The sequence below is a fragment of the Erythranthe guttata genome, chromosome 13 (genome assembly GCF_056151865.1).
Source record: "Erythranthe guttata isolate IM_541 chromosome 13, IM_541, whole genome shotgun sequence".
Lineage (NCBI taxonomy): Eukaryota > Viridiplantae > Streptophyta > Magnoliopsida > Lamiales > Phrymaceae > Erythranthe > Erythranthe guttata.
The window spans coordinates 14,471,525-14,488,622 of NC_142545.1; the positions used below are offsets into that span (position 1 = coordinate 14,471,525).

General features: G+C 34.4%; 3 protein-coding genes and 1 long non-coding RNA gene across 4 annotated transcripts; 2 read left to right on the top strand and 2 right to left on the bottom strand.

Moving 5' to 3' along the window:
• Positions 1–1,853: 1,853 nt before the first annotated feature.
• NCED5 (nine-cis-epoxycarotenoid dioxygenase 5) lies at positions 1,854–3,981 on the bottom strand. The gene has a single exon (XM_012986777.2). The coding sequence runs from the start codon at positions 3,862–3,864 to the stop codon at positions 2,134–2,136; it is 1,731 nt and encodes a 576-aa protein (XP_012842231.1). The 5' UTR covers positions 3,865–3,981; the 3' UTR covers positions 1,854–2,133.
• A 4,662-nt stretch (positions 3,982–8,643) lies between these two features.
• Positions 8,644–10,726, bottom strand: LOC148765984 (uncharacterized). The gene is made up of 6 exons (XR_016029391.1): positions 10,489–10,726; positions 9,495–9,615; positions 9,310–9,356; positions 9,000–9,045; positions 8,843–8,858; positions 8,644–8,716 (listed from the first exon to the last, which is right to left on the bottom strand). It is a non-coding gene; the product is annotated as an uncharacterized LOC148765984 (long non-coding RNA).
• Positions 10,727–13,532: 2,806 nt separating this feature from the next.
• LOC105962438 (gibberellin 2-beta-dioxygenase) lies at positions 13,533–15,684 on the top strand. Its single transcript, XM_012986741.2, has 3 exons — positions 13,533–13,945; positions 14,056–14,410; positions 14,554–15,684. Exons 1-3 carry the CDS (start codon positions 13,533–13,535, stop codon positions 14,794–14,796), a joined length of 1,011 nt encoding a protein of 336 aa, XP_012842195.1. The 3' UTR covers positions 14,797–15,684.
• On the top strand, positions 15,167–15,684 carry LOC148765985 (outer envelope membrane protein 7). The gene has a single exon (XM_088812523.1). The coding sequence runs from the start codon at positions 15,239–15,241 to the stop codon at positions 15,464–15,466; it is 228 nt and encodes a 75-aa protein (XP_088668649.1). The 5' UTR covers positions 15,167–15,238; the 3' UTR covers positions 15,467–15,684.
• Positions 15,685–17,098: the final 1,414 nt, after the last annotated feature.

The following is a 17,098-nucleotide window of genomic DNA, read 5'->3' on the forward strand; positions in this document are numbered from 1 at the left end:
GAGTAACATCTATTACATAGGATTAATTAAATCATTATTATTGTTATTATTATTATCATCATATTTTGTTATTAATGTCAGTGCGCGTTATCTACAACGCGTTGCGCCACTACTAGATCACAATATTTGTTAGTGGGTGTACAAACTTAATCTAACCACATGAATACAACAATTTCTGATTTAAAATGATTTCTTGGAAATTAAGTTTAATTTTTTTTTTTGTTTAAATTTAATAAATATTTATATGTATATGGCTCTAAATAAGTGGAAAAAATAATATTCCCTGGAAATTGGGCAGGGAATAAGGTAGTAAAATACTTATGATCGAACAACAGCTTCAATCAAACATATGACGGCAACTGTCGGAATCAGAGACTGAGTATTAAATATACATACATATATATATTCCCCATTTTCTTAATTATATAGTCACTTTCCTAATTTTTATGTTGACGGTCAATGGGGTCCATGTTTTTACGTTGACTTCACGTGAACAGCATGCCACGAAAGAGTTGTTTTTATGGGTCTTTCTATCAAAATCTGCATCCAATCCTTCAATTCTGGGATACACTCTTTATCTCTTGTTTCGGTTGCTATTGTTAATTAACTACTGCCTGCTCGTACGTGTCATTTTCTATTTAATTTACCCCCACCAAACCAACAAAATTAAATTTTTGGGCCTTGAATTACATTACATACACAATAGCAGAGTCAGAGTTTTAAGTCTCCGGAACCAAATGAATTACAAATTTTCCGAGATTATACATACAATATATTGAAACGAAAAGAAGAACAAAGAGAGATTACTTTTGGTCCATGTCACAAATTCCCTTTTCTCTATTAATTAATTAAATAAATAAATATATTATTGAAATTTTAAATTCCTTGTCAAAAAATTGCTTTCGACAACATTGGATATAGCTAAGTAACACTTTTTAGGATGTTTTTAAATGTCGTGTAGTGAAACAATGTGGGGGCGAGTGTGGCTGGCAAGATAAAAAAAACATCTTTACAAAAGCTATGGCTTATATTCAACCGGCGGCAAATTAAATTAGTAAAGAATCGACGGAAACCTAATAAATTGTGCTTGTTTTCCTTAATAATAAGGCCCCCAAATTAATTTTGTGGTTCATACTAATTCAATCTCCCTTAATAATGATTGACTACTTATTAAACATTATCATAGCCATATAATCTGGTGGCTGCAAATTCCTCTTTTTTTTTTTTTGATTATATGAATCATTGAATTTTCTTAATCATTTTTGAAATTAACTATAGTACGAATGGTTTGGTTAATTTAATTTAATTTAATACGAAAAAGTAAATATTAAAATAATTACGTCATACAAAATCTAGGATTTGATTGAGAGAAACCGTATTCTTTATGCACTGAAAGTCTGAAACGTGTCCTAAGGTAACTATTGTAAAGTGGGAGGGCCTAGATAAAAATATCATAACTAAAGTTCACAAAACACACAGGGCATTAATAATTATATTATCGTATGAATGAATTCTTTAAAATATTAATAATTGATACCCACTGATTATATATCATAGATAATTAATCATTTCGAAACTACGTGTCGCGAAACTATATATAAATAAATTAATTAAATATTATTTCTCCACTCGGAAATCTTTAAAATTTCAATTTTCAAGTTATATAATATTTTTTCCTGGGGGGGGGTGATTGCAGAACTGGTAACTTGTATTCCCGTGCTCCATAATCGGATTTCAATCTAATTTGTTTTTTAATCTAATGTCTAATTACATTAATTTGTTGAAGAATGGTGAATATAATTAGACAATTGAGATTCTCACATAAGTAAATAATTTTCGTAAATGAGAAATAATTAAGCAAACAAGTGTAGAATTATGATTTGAAACAGAAACCAGCTGAGCTTCATTGACAGTACATCTAAAGCAAAAAGCTTGGCTCCTGAAAAACACAACTAGCTAGTGTTGAAAAAAAGAAAAGGAACTAAAATAAGAAATAGAGGAGAGTCCGGGGACGAAGCTCTAAATAAAAGAATCCCGCTGGCAAACCCCCTCCTCCGTTTTTTTTTTTTTTGATTTATGTATATATGCACATAAATACAGAGTGATGTTTCACTCATGTAGTGCAAATACTACTCAGGCCTGATTTTCCAAGTCGGTTGCGCTTATAAACGTGCCGTGAAATCCATACGGCACTCTTGACGGAAGTTCAACGGAAGCTTCCAGCTTTAACGACGTCGCATTCACTACCAGCAGCTCAGATTTCCACGTGTTCTCGTCGTGGACGTAAGACAGAATATACCCAGCATCTTCTCCTTCTCCATCGGAAGTTGAGTCACTCGGAACAAAAAACGGCTCGCCGCCGTATCTACGGTCGCCGTAGATGAATTCCTCAACTTCTCCGGTGGAGAGGTCCACTTTCGCAAACCCAGAAACTTTAGGCCACGGCTCTGCTATTGCTAGATATGCGTATCTTGTTTTCCGGCCCAGCCGGTTCCTGTTTACCATACCGGCTTCTAAATTGATTTCCTCCTCCGACGACGACTGGATAATGGACCGCTTCTTCGACCGGCCGGTTTTTAAGTTGAGCCGGATTTCTGATAAAACGCTTTTTAAGTTTTCGTTGCTCTCGTTGAAAATGGAGTCCGGTGGCGTCATGCATGAACCGATGACGACAACTTCATCGGTCTCCGGCTCCTCCCAAGCGTTCCATAAATGGAAACAGAAAGTATCCGGACAATCAACCCATATAATATCCTCTGCATTTTCCGCATTTTTCGACAGAATTCCGAACCTGGATTTCTTGTTTTTGTCGTACACCATCGGGGAGCCACCTTTCACCATTTCTTGAAGCTTGAACACCACTTGCTGGTCGGGAATCACCACGAAGTTCTCCGTGATCGCGAAATCGTGCATCATGGTCGGCGAATCCAGGGGTATTTCCACGTCGGGGGATTTTTTCCCATCGCCGGAAAATTTGAAGTACTTGAGGTATGGCTTCTGAACGACGTCGTAGCTCAGAGCGAAAAGCTCCTTCGAAACAGGGTCGATTTTCGGGTGGGCGATCATGGTGCTGCTCAATTGCTCTTCGAAATCGTATCGGCCGACTGTTTCGAGATCGCCGGAGGGAGTTAGCCGGACTTGGTAAGGGAGATCATCTTCCGACATGGCTAGGAGTCTTTGATTGAAATATACTAACCCGGCGTTGGCGACACCTGTTCCTTTGCTGTGATCCACCAACCCGCATAGGCCACGTGTGTAGAATAGGAGAAGCCGGGCTATGCCGGAATGGCCGTGGAGCTCTCCGATGGCTTTCGGGAAAACGGGTCGGCCCAAATCACGTTCTTGGATCAGCCTCTGTGTTTCCGTGAACCGGCAGGCGTAGCTGGCGGAATTGTCGCCGCTAAATGTGACGGCGTGGATCATGCCGTCTCCGTCGAAGAGGTGGTGGCCGGCGACAGGCTCGTGGAGAGGGTTGGCGCCGTTTCTGACATAAACGCCGTTAAGGCAATCTGGGATGGTGCCGGTGACGTGGAGGTTGTGGCATACGGGCTGCTCCGGCACGGGGGCGAAGTTTCCCGCAATTTGGATACGTGGGTCGGCGGTTTTGGGAAGCGTGTGGTGGAGCTCGCGTGAGACCAACGCGCTTTCGAAGAAGTCGAGGGTTTTAGCGGCAGCTCTCTGTAGAAAGTTCCACTGCGGGGCGGCGGGAGGACAGGTGTCGTGTTTGGGAAGAGTGGGTGTCTGAAAGTTGTGTTTGGGGAAAGTGAGAACCGAAGGTGAACACCGGATTTTAGCTCTTCTACTTGGCTTTCTAGTTTGTGAGAATTTTTGAGAAAAGTTTGCTGGTGACATTGATAGAGACATATTTGTGTATCTATCTTCGAATATTCAAGAAAGTTAATATTTTTTTTTTCTTGACAGAAATTAGAGAGTAGAGAGAGAGAATGTGTGTTGTGTGTGTTTTGGGGGGAGAAAGATGAAGAGAGAAATGGGGGTTTAAATAGAGATTTTCTAATGTAAAAATTTGGTCCACCTTAGACATGTATGAGGAGACCACGTGGTTGATTGGTGTGAGTGGCACTTGGAGATTGACATTACATACAAATCCTTGTATCTATACATTAGGATGACATATGACATCACCAATCTTTATATAATAATCATTATTAGCTTATAAGACTTTAGACCATCATGTATTGTATAGTACACACACACACACTAGGTGGGTTGGGCAAGTTTTAAGGGGGTCATATAATTGGAGAAATGCTTTACATTCAGGACCAATCAGAGTTTGATATTTGATTAGAGTTAGATATCATGATTTAATTTTGCCCCCAACCCCCAAATAGTGAAATTCAACCTAATCGAATTTTGAAATTTCTGATAATCTCTAAATAACCTACTTTTTGGTACATATATTCTAGAATTTGATCTAAATTCACATTTAATACTAGTATTTTCTTCTTATGTTCAATATGAAAACTGTGTCTAGTTTTTATTTTAAGAAGAAAGAGTGTTGGGCTGGATACGTGTCTGTGTTTATAGATCAAGAATCAATGAGAATATAATAAAGTTGGAGATAATAGTAAGCCAACTCTAAGAACTCCATTAACCGGCCAGGCCAGTGTCAGAATGCGAAATGAGTTAGACTGCTACCTTCACATCAATCTCGATCCAAATACTCATTTTTTAAATTAGTAACAAAAACAAATAGAGAAAAAAATATTATGCAAGATGGATAGTGAAAAAGATAACATAAGATGAGTTTTTTTTTTGATGGGTACATAAGATGAGATTGACAAATAATAAAAAGACCTAGTGTTGAAGAGGGTCCTCTACATTCTACAGGCCACCACACCGAGACTTCATCATAGAGTACCACTCCCTCCAATTTGACTTAATAAAATTTTGCTGTGTTGATTGATAAATTAATTAGGATATATTATTGTTTATTTAATAAAATTTTGTAATTAATTTGGAGTTGAAAAATGAATAAAGCAACAGAAACCGAGTGATATATGGCCACTTGCAAAAAATAAGCCGTGGGCGGGTGACTATTTCATTATATTTCTCGGCGGCTTGTAATTGGGAAGTGGGAATTAAGTGAGCACGGCGGGGCATCACCCCCAACTCCACGTGGCATATTTCTATTTCATCCACGCCACAAAATACTTCTTCTCTCCACGCGCACTAGGACGTTTTTCTTTCGGGTTTGTATATTATTACAACATAGTAATCAGCAGCAGCAGCAACTACTGCAATAATTTGGCTTCAAGTCAATCATCTCTCTCTCTCTCTCTCTCTCTCTCTCTCTCTCTCTCTCTCTCTCTCTCTCTCTCTCTCTCTCTCTCTCTCTCTCTGTATGTGTGTGTGTGTGTAGTGTCCCACAAATATCTTATCCTCTCCAATGGACCATATATATATAGCTTAGGATCATTATTTTTCCTGTATTTTCATTTTAATTAGTGGGGTGTATTATTGAACCGATGTCGAAGCTGAAATATCTTCTAGTTTCAAAAGTGAGTGACGCTTCATCTCAATTGAATTAATGACAAAATGTACATATTTTCTTTTGACATTTACGCATTCACTTATATAGTAAATGCTCCAAATAATTTGGGGCATGAAAATACTTTTTTTCAGCACAAACGTCCCACTGTCTGTCACACATGGAATCTTCTGCAACTTGCTTCAGATACTAGCTAGTACCATCATATATCATAATAATAATGGTGCAAGTTGCAATAATAATGTCTTCTTCTGCAATTTAAATTGGGATTGGTGCAGTTTAATTCACTAGTCATCATCAAATGGAGGTTAGGGGTAAATTAGGCAGAAATATATATATATCCGGCTCTCAAAAGCAACAAAATATGTTTGGCACCAACTTGCAATTAATCGATAATAATCAACACGTGAATTATTGTTGATCAAGAATTTTAAATTGATCGATGATCAACCACTTCTAATCATCAATTGATTGACCACAATAATTTTTTTATTTTTTTAATTGATAGTATTAGCAGAAGTTGGTTATTGTCGTTGGCGCAAACAGTTGGCACATGGGAAGTCACAACTTTGGAAATATCTTTCACTTGGTACTGAATTAAATTAAACGAATCTAACCCATTACCCATACTATAATCTTATTACAAAATAATTAATCCCATAGTGGTCTATAGTAATTCTGAAAGTTAAATATGATGTACATTTGAAAATACACTTTTTGCTTTATTTAGTATGATTAACTAATGAACATGTGACAGTTGAAGTAATTAATGTTTGTTTTAGTAGTGATGAGAGTTAAGTTTTTACAAATCTTGTGTTTATTGTATAATTGGATAGACCAAAAGCACATGGTTAGCCGTTAGAGCAGAGCATTAATTGATAGTTTGATACATAATCCCGACTTAATTCATTTTCTCTCACTACATGCATGTGATAGCTAACTAATTATTGACTCTATATAATATATATATATATATATATAATAAAATAATAATATATTATGGTTGCTCTTAATTTGATTAGGCAACGACTGTAGATTGTTTTGCAGTTATTGCGGTTGTCAACATTCCACGAGCCGATCAATGATTAGCATCAAACAAACTTATCATTAATTGTTTGATTACTACATTATTAATTTATTCATGATATAGTCAATGTTAACTAACATAGATATTCAGTGGCGGTACCAGGGGGGGGCAGTTGACCCCCCAAGAAAAAAAAAAAATTTTTTTTTAGCTATTTTGACCTAATATTTTTTGAATATTACTTTTGGCCCCCCCAAAGATTTTGTAAATATGTGTCTTAATCTTAAATTTTTTGTTTATTCTCCGTAATTTTATATAAATTATAGATATATATGATATTATAGATATGTGTCGTAATTTTTTTCGCAGTATAAACCTATTTTTTCAATGTTTTGCGAACCTAAAATTTTTTTCGGGGCGTTGCCCCGAACCCCGAAATTTTAGTCAGCCCCCCCTACTTTCTAATCCTGGTTCCACCCCTGTAGATATTCAACGCAATATATATATATATATATACCTTCACCACAAGTTGTTTAAAAAAAGTGCAAATGGGACATTTTAAAAAACCCTACATTCTATTGACTACAAATACAATGGGGGATGTATGTATAATGTATTTTCGAAGCAATTTTGTGCATGGCATGCAAATATGTCTTCTAATGCTCCGCAAATAATTTTAATTATGAAATTTTCACTAAACAAAACTCAGTCTCGTGCAATATCCCTCAAACCATTCGACCTAAATCAAGACAATTCAAATTAAACTTCGTAACATAATCACCCAATTGGATTAGAGATGAACTATGAAAATATATTAGGAAATAAATATATGCTAGTAAGACGTGTGTGTGTATATATATATATATATATATATATATATATATATATATATATATATATATATATATATATATATATATATATATATATATATATATATATATATATATATATATATGTATATATAATATATGAGCTAGTCAAATGATAGCCATGCATGTGTGGCATGTTGAGAAGCAAAAATTCTATAAAAATAGCTAGGAATGAGCCACTAGAATAGTAGAATTCATTACGTCCACGTTGGCACATGTATTTGACATGTGCACAACCACATGTACATTATCATTAATGTATGTTCGTAAGTAATTAGGTAGAAAGAGAGTTCAAAGTTTGCAAGCGAAAACACTAATTAATAGATTATAGTCAAAAGGCAAGAGCAAATTATTTCTAATCTCCTCTTGTATGTGGAATTTGGTATGCATGCATGTTTCCACCAACTGAACCGAAGGTAACTTCAATTTAGGCCATGCTCGACATTAAGAAGATTAATTAACGTCAAGGCGTTTTAATTACTTCGAACTTCGTATTCATTCATTGACACTTTTGTTCAGTCGAAATATTTTGCAGTACTCTAACTAAATCTAACAAAGCGAATTAATCTAGATAGGTTCTCGAAAATCCATATTCATCACTACTCGTTTTCGAACATCATGTTTTCTTGTTCCTTTTGTTGTTTTCATGACAGATCAGCTGTGAGTACACCTCATACTTTGTACATGGAACAAACATTCACTACTAGAAAATCATGATTTGGCAACGGACGAATTCGTTGCTAAGAATTGTAAAACTCCGTCACTAATCAAGATTTAGCAACAGATAATGATCGTCTCTAACGCTGTCGCTAAAAGGCGCGTCGCTAAATTTGGCGACGACGTGCGCAAATCCGTCGCTACATTTTAGCAACAGAATAAGCCGTTGCCGGATACCGTCACTACTATAGCAATAGAATGACTCGTCGCCAGATCCGTTGATAATGTAGAAACTGAATGACCCATCACCAAATCCGTCGCTACTTTAGATAGGGATTGAATCGTATCTAAATCCGTCGCAAAAAATATTTTAACAATTAAAAAAATATATATATTTATTTTTATTTTGATACCTATTTAATATATATTGTATACCAAAAATAACAATTATATATAAAAATTCAGCATACAATGTTACAAATTTGTATTACAAACTGTACCAATACTGTTTTGAAAGCAAGATTGAAACACTGTCAAAATTTAGAATACATCAATCTTGTTCTATAAGTGCAACACACACCGTCTCTCTAGTCTCTCCAATCGACATATGCTTGTGATGTACTTGTACCACGTAGATGACATCCTGAATACTAGCTGCATAGTACACAAAAGTAGTCCAAGACAAGATAAATGTGATTAGCTAAATATTGACGCCAAGCTAAAAAAGACAACTTAAAGTCCTAATAAAACAAATTGTGTAAGAAAGTGAATATTTCATACCTGATACAACTTTTCCCTGCAAATGTAGCAACATAAACAATTGTCAAGGAGATAACAAAACAAATTTTCGAATTGAATAGTAAATCAAATCAAAATATTGACTTTAAAATAAAAAAGACAACTTTGATCCTAATAAATAGTAAGGTAAAACATTTACCTTTAAATGTAGCACTTGAGCTTCACAACATCATCAAGAAAAACAACTGTTAAAGAGACAAGAAAACAAATTGAGAAAATGAGCAGTGAATGAAATCTAATTTGAATCTCTATACTGACATCTAGCTAAAACATGTATGTAAAATAAATAGAAGCAAATATACTCAATTTACTATGCTATCCTCACACCATTCTCTTTAAAAGTCAAAAGATAAGAAATTATCAATTCAATTTTTTCTCTAACTTGGGAAAGCCTCACCAAACATGTTTACCATTACACATGTACAGAATTTGGAGTTCTAGTACTACACCTCTTATGATCTTCCCCTCTCCTCTATTGACAACTCAATTTGGTTTCCTGAAAAAATCATTATTGTGGATAAGTATTTTTAATAGTAAAAATAGCAGACTGCCTTGATATCATTTTTGCAAGCATAAAAGATAACATAAACAGAGGATAAGAGATGATGAGAAATCAATTGAGCACAGAACATACTCTCTGAACATTGTTTCCATCAAGCATCCTAATGCTTTCCTCGTTAATAGAGAAAAAATTGGGTTGGTTTACCCATCCATTAGATTATGTTTGTGAATTTATTTCAATTTCCCGCATCATGCTACAAGTCATCAAAAAGTTAACGGATGAAAGCCATGAGTCATCACAAACAAATTATTTTATACATATCTAATCAGATTTCAAGAGGATTAATCAAAGTCAAGTTCATAAATAAATTTTGCACCTCTGAACAACACTTGAGATAATTGACACGCAAACAAAATAGCTACAACACCTAACCATCTCAAATAAGTAAGAGAACAAATACCGGAACTTTTATTTCTACTCAAATAATTGGAAGGAAACATATCGAAAGACAATAACAAAACCTATAAACATCCAAATTTTCTAGCAAAAAAACACATAAACAAACAAATCCATTATCATGTTCAAAAGACAATCGAATGAAAATTCAAATAACATTCGCCAATTCATTAATTTACCAAAAGCAAAACAATTTAAAGAATATATTATATGCACCCACGAGCGAAAGAAATAATTCAAAACATATCGGATAAGCACAGTAAAAAATCATAAATTAACCAGATCCCTGCAAAAATTGTTCTTTTGAAATATTAGAAGTTCAAGATCAATGAAGATTCGAAAGGGCAACCGGACAAGTGCTAGCGTTTTCATAAGATAACTCAAAAATCGTACTTGACAGAGAACTATGGAGAAATATCCGAAAAAAAATTAAGAACTGAAATTTACATTCACATTAGGGATTTGGAGAAAAACTCGTTCATTTCCACTGAAGAGAAAACCTTTTAAAAAGAAAGAGAAATATTGAGGAAAACTTAAGAATGAAATTTACCTTGAAATTACATATTTGCTGCAGAAATCATTTTTCGACTGGACCACTCTCGACATATCGATCTCCCTGGCAATACATTATAAACTACAATCACATACATAAACTAATTGGGTTCCTTACCTCTTCCGAACACTCAGTACAAAAACTTCACAATTGGAAAATGAGGACTTGGACATCGACTCAATTGAGATAATCCTCTGTAAAAATTAGGGCTTCGGCTGTGGATTTTGCAGCGAGAGAATCCTCCGTAAAAATTAGGGCTTCGGCTGTGGATTTTGCTTCCGCTGTTGTTTGGGGTTTGGACATTTTTTCTTTAAATTATATATCTTTCCGAATATTTATTAATATTTTATTATAAATCTAGTGCAGTTATTGTTATACATAAATATTTAAATATTTAATACTATAACTTTAATTAAATAATGGATAAAAGAGTAAACACGTTGTGTTTGTTTTCTGCCTAATCATTTAGGTAACAAATGATATAAGTTTTTATACATATAATTTATTTCATCACTTTTAATAGTTAATTACAATACAATTATTAAAATAAATATATATAAATAATATTAATTAAAATAATTAAATAAAAAAAGTAAAAAAAACACATAATAATAATTAAATGATAACAGTATAAAATACCCATTTTAAATTTAAAAACAGCAATCCTAAATACCCATTTTAGCAACAGGTCCTTCAATCTGTCTCTACATATGATGCTAACATTTATCTTTAGTAACAGTTTATTATCCATCACTGAATTATGTCACTAAATATTTATTTTAGCAACGGATTTATTATCCGTCTCTAATATCTGTTGCTAGCACTGAAACTCCATAAGCAATGGGACGATTTTGTCTTACGTCGCTAATCCCGTCGCTAATTACTTATTTAGCAACGGATTGTTTTGTTCGTTGCTAGCTGGCGTTGCTAAATCATGATTTTCTAGTAGTGATTATAATTAGATAGACGACAATTTTTGTATATATATGTGTATGTTTCCGATTGATGAATTAATATTATTCCAACAACGTAAGGCGCATCATATATCGATCATAGTCAATTAATTAAAAGATAAGAGATATTGCCGGATAGAAGCTTGGTTTTGCATGTTCATGAGCATTAAACATTGTCGAAGCTTCAATAAACAAATCAACATAGGTGATACTACATTAACTAATTACTCAAAAAAATCTTCTCAAGTATATTAAAACATATCCTTAATTAAAAAATGAAATATTTTACCATATATATATATAGATATATTTGGAGAGAAGTCGACAACCCTACTATTTTGGGCTTTATTAAACCCTTACAACTTTGGGCCTAATACTAAACATTCTGCAGATGTGGGAAAGTGAAGCCCAGCTAACTGCCATCTGACCCAAACCTATGGCACATGATTTAATTTATCATTTATTCATTTTATAATACCTGTCACTATCAATAGTTTGTTAATTAGTTTACTTCGGTTATTTTGTTGCTTTTTAATGTTAAGTTGGCACAAGATTGTACTAGATACATTAATCATGAGGTCCAACCAACACCCAGAAACATATATATATATATATATATATATATATATATATATATATATATATATATATATATATATATATATATATATATATATATATCATGTTTAGATCAGCTCTTTTAATTTTGTTCGGGACGTTATCACTTTAAGCAATAAAATCCCTAATAACATGAAAAATATGTGATACTTTGCACTAATTATATACATACATTATACATACAAATATTGTATGAAGAATGAGGTGTTGGATCCTCCTGTGTGTCTTCCAGTTGCAGGTAGTGACTCTTGCTTTCCACATGCAATACATACAAATATATCGAAACTACTCCACAAATACATCCAAAAATGTCAGAATAATATCACTATATGTATATAATTAATTAATCAGAATATAATATAATACATACACACATATATTATATATGTAGAATGTATCTAAATAGACACATAAATAAACAAAAAAACTCGCTCGAGCATAGCATGTGAAAAAATGTGAGTTAGCCCAATAGAAAGAGCTCTAACACGTGACACACATATATATACAAACTGATCAACTCCTAAACCTCTGTGCCTGAATTGTTTTGTTCACAGTGGAAGAAATGAACTAACTCAGAGAGAGAACCATCTTTGTATACGACGATATTGAACGTCTGCGTAACGAAAAAAGATAAACTAGACCCATGTGAATTGATTGAGATGAATCGAGGATCGATGATCTGAACTGCGTATTTCGGTATTTCCTCTCTCTTTTTTTTTTTTTTTCTTTTCTTCCTATAATAGTTACTCTAAGCAACTGCCGCGATACAAGTGTGAGCATGCAGCCATTCACTTGTACTACGCGCTGTATATATGGTTCATGCTTTCAGCATATATATATATATATATATATATATATATATATATATATATATATATATATATATACATAACAAATTTACTCGACCAATTAATATGACTTTGGAACTTCCATGGCTCTTTCAATCTCCAAATATATGGCCATTTTTTTAATAACAACATTATATTGGGAGCTTTATTTAGAAAATTCTTATATGGGATTTATATTTTCACAAAAAGAAAATAATAATTAAAAAAAAAAAAAAGTCACATGACACAACAATTTGGAGGGTTGATCTGTGATGCGCCCCCGCGGTAATTTGCATATATTTCGTTTTTGTTCAAAAGGAAAAAGAAAAGAAAAGAAGCACTAAGAAAAGCGTTGGTCAAATAAATTCCTAGCTAGCTAACAAACCTTACTTATAGTACTAATACCACGATCGATCTCCTGATCGATACTCATCGTGCCGTAATCAGTGGCGGATTTTTTTGGTTTTAATTCCTTTCTTTCAAATTATCTATCATAGACAAAGGTACAATTTCCTCCTGGATAGTGGATATATATATATATATAAATTGCCAGTCATATAACACACAATGCCTCGTGTGACGTTTCTCTCATGCATAAACATTTAGCCTCAGAGAATCTCCCCGGCCGGCCTATATAAACACCCCATCAGCTCCTTTTTGATTAACAATTACATCCACGTATATAAACTTCTCTCTCTCTAGATCTCTCTCTCTCTCTCTCTCTCTCTCAAGAAAACTTAATATATCGATCAACACAAAGACGATGACGATGGTTTTACCAGTTGTTCACAATCTACCCCAAATCAAAACATGCAAGCCCACACCAATTAACACTTTCACTGGGATTCCAGTCGTTGACCTTTCTGATCACACCCACGCTAGTAAAAACACTATAGTCAACGCCTGCAAAGAGTTCGGGTTCTTCAAAGTGATCAACCATGGTATTTCCATGAATTTCTTGACAAAATTAGAACAAGAAATTGTCAACTTCTTCAAACTACCCCAACAAGAAAAGGACAAATGGGGCTCTCCTAATCCTTTCGGTTACGGTAACAAGAATATCGGCCTCAACGGTGATGTCGGATGGCTTGAATATCTCCTCTTCTCCACCAACCCTCAACTTCTTTCACTGAATTCAAAGTCAATCATCCCAGGAGGAATTCAAGAATCTTTATGGTACGGTTCGAATAATTTAGTAGTTATAAACATGCATCTCGTTACTTTATTAGTTTTATATTCATAATTAACATTGATATTTATGTATATATATATATTTTTACGTACAGGATTCTTGTGAATGAGTACGTAACCGCGGTGAGAAACATGGCGTGCGAAGTTCTTGAAATGATAGCTGATGAATTGCACCTTGAGGCAAGGGACAAATTGAGTAAGCTGATAAGAGATGAAAAAAGTGACTCTTGTTTTAGGCTAAACAACTATCCGCCATGTCCGGATCAGCTTCAAGAAACGGGTAATGGTCGGAGTGTGATAGGTTTTGGCGAACACACGGACCCACAGATTATGTCTGTTTTAAGGTCTAACGAAGTATCGGGCTTTCAAATTTGTCTGAAAGACGGTGCATGGGTCTCAATACCACCCGATCCCACATCGTTTTTCCTCAACGTTGGTGATTCTTTGCAGGTATGTATGCATCATGTAAAAGTGTTAAATCTTATTTAATAATACATCTCCTTTGCCTTGTACTTCCTGTAATAGAATCATCGATCAGTATCGATATATGTAATGGTTCGTTGTTAATTACATAGATTTGTATGCTGGTGCAGGTAATGACAAATGGGAGGTTCAAGAGTGTGAAGCACAGAGTGTTGGCCGCGGATAATTTGAAATCGAGGGTTTCGATGATCTACTTTGGAGGGCCGCCTTTGAGTGAAAAGATAACGCCGTTGAGTTCAATAATGGAAGAAGGTGAAGAAAGTTTGTACAAGGAATATACATGGTCTGACTACAAGAACTCTGCTTACAAGACCAAGTTGAGTGATAATAGGTTGGAGAATTTTCTCAAGTAGAATGTAATAAAATGGTCATCATATCCTTGGAAACTACTATTAATCCTGAAATTTTCAGTTTACGACAGTAATTTATCAGCTTTTAAAACAGTTTATTAGTTTATCGAGCAGTTATTTATAATAAATTTAATCTAAAACTATAATTTTGAATACGATAAACTAAACTTCGTTAACATTTTCAAATTTCATAAAGATGACGATTTTTCATTCAAATCATTCGTTATTTTATGTTTCCTTTGAAAAATTTAAACGAATAAAATGTGAGAAAAAAAATCTCTTGTTAATTAATTTCCCAGTATTAAAAGAGTCGCTGAAACTTAGATGCGACTTTAGAAGCAACAGAAGCAAAATCGTAATACTGTAACGGACAAACCAATCTCACACACTTTTGACTACACCCCCAACCCCAACCCCCGGCCCCTAACCAGTGAAGAAGATCTCGATGGGGGCGTTGACGACGGCGTTGATAGCGATCGTGGCGGTGGCGCTGGGCTGGTGTACGATGGAGATCGCCTGCAAACCCTGCCTCCAGAAAGGCCGAGAAGCCATAGATCGAAGCCTCAACCCTGATTACGACCCCGATGATCAAACCACTCTTCACGCCCCTCTCAACATTCCCATTGAAAACCACGGTGGCGACGCCGCTTCCACCGCCGTCAAGTCCGTCTGATCTTTTTAACCGCTGTTAGTTTTCTGTCTTCTCGTGATGTGATACCTCCTTTTGCAGTTGGCTTTATTGTTGTTGTTGTTGTTTATAATTGGGATATTTTCGTTGAGTATATTTCGCATTGTATTTAATTGATGGGTATAAATATTTCAATTTTGCCCAATAATTTGTGATTTTGTTTACTGGATTGATAAATAAGAATTTTGATGCTCTGTTTGATAGTCTTTTCAGCTTCTTCAATGCTTATGTTAATCAGCTAATGGTCCTTCATTTTCATCAATCATGAAATTCCAGTGATAATAAAATTGTTAACAATTAGGGATGTGATTAAGATGGCCTAATCTCTAAATAACTTCCTTGATGATGCTTAGTGTGCATAAATGCAGGGAGATAATAATACTTGTGGCTTTAAAGCTCGAAATTAAACCTTTTGAAAGTGTTCAATAGCCTATGCTTAGAACATATATATAGGAGGAAACATAATCTGCTTCTGTTATTCATACTTTCACAGAAGTTCGAAAATATGGCTGTTAAGTTAGAGTAGTTAGTTCTCTCCCCGAAGGGATAAATAAATATGGAAAACAAAAGTAATCTCGATTTCTTTTCCTGCCAACAAAGGTAAATATGGTATCTAATGTAATCACACCAGCCCCGAGACTATTAATATCTTATGTGCATTATGTTATTTGGTTTTGCTCTGATACTACGTTGAATGATCACTTGAAAAATAAAGCTTAAGCTGTTAGACATCGTCTCGGAGTATTCGTGGAACGGATAAGACTGATTAGATAATAAGAGATGGGGCCTTTGCATAAAAAACATGTCATCTTAGAAAGAAAAAAAAAAAGAGATTTTGGCTTAAGACATCTCTTCCACTAGTGACATTCTCAAAAATTGTTATCAAATGTCTTTAGTAAGTGCATTTTGTCGTCACTAATTCCCTTTTTATCGTCACTATATTGAATTATGTATTGACACATCTGTAGTTCGTTGAAACAGAGGATTACTCCCCTAAGTGTGTCATAATAGATATGGTCACTTAAACTAGTGCATTATGTATTTAAACGAGAATCCTATTTTCACGTGAAGGCAGAGTAAACACTTATCGATGAACTTCACCGAGTGTAATATCTTAAAGGCCATACAAAGTGCTATGACATATGCATAACCATTCCTGGTTTTCATCTCCTCAACTTGCTTATCTTATCATGGTAATCTCTTAAAGAAAGAAATATTATTATTATTATTATTTTTTTTTAATTTATAAATTCTTCCTTTTTGACTCGTCTTACGTTGCAAAGGGGCTTTCCACCGTGAATTAGGGTCCACCCTTTTTCTTCCCAATTCCAATCCATCTAAAGCTATCTAAGAATATAATCCTTGTAAAGAAACATGTCTTTCAGACAAACACACACACACACACGCACAAACACACACACACACACACACAAAATAGCAATGCTGTGAGTTAGCACGTACCTCCAACATTTCATGCATGTATCAGTGGGAAATATCCCCCTTGACTGATCATGCATGCATGCTTTAAATCTTCCTTTTACATCAAATGGCTTTACTAAAGCAGTATCTTATCACCATTCCTATATCTCTTTTTTGATCAATTCTATCTCACTCATC

What these genes read in the sequence shown, in the direction of transcription:
- LOC148765985 (XM_088812523.1), top strand. Translation starts at nt 15,239, where the DNA reads ATGGGGGCGTTGACGACGGCGTTGATAGCGATCGTGGCGGTGGCGCTG.
- LOC105962438 (XM_012986741.2), top strand. Translation starts at nt 13,533, where the DNA reads ATGACGATGGTTTTACCAGTTGTTCACAATCTACCCCAAATCAAAACA. An exon ending in GGAATTCAAGAATCTTTATG is followed by an intron (nt 13,946 to 14,055) that starts GTACGGTTCGAA and finishes TTTTACGTACAG; the next exon opens with GATTCTTGTGAATGAGTACG. An exon ending in ACGTTGGTGATTCTTTGCAG is followed by an intron (nt 14,411 to 14,553) that starts GTATGTATGCAT and finishes ATGCTGGTGCAG; the next exon opens with GTAATGACAAATGGGAGGTT.
- NCED5 (XM_012986777.2), bottom strand. Translation starts at nt 3,864, where the DNA reads ATGTCTCTATCAATGTCACCAGCAAACTTTTCTCAAAAATTCTCACAA.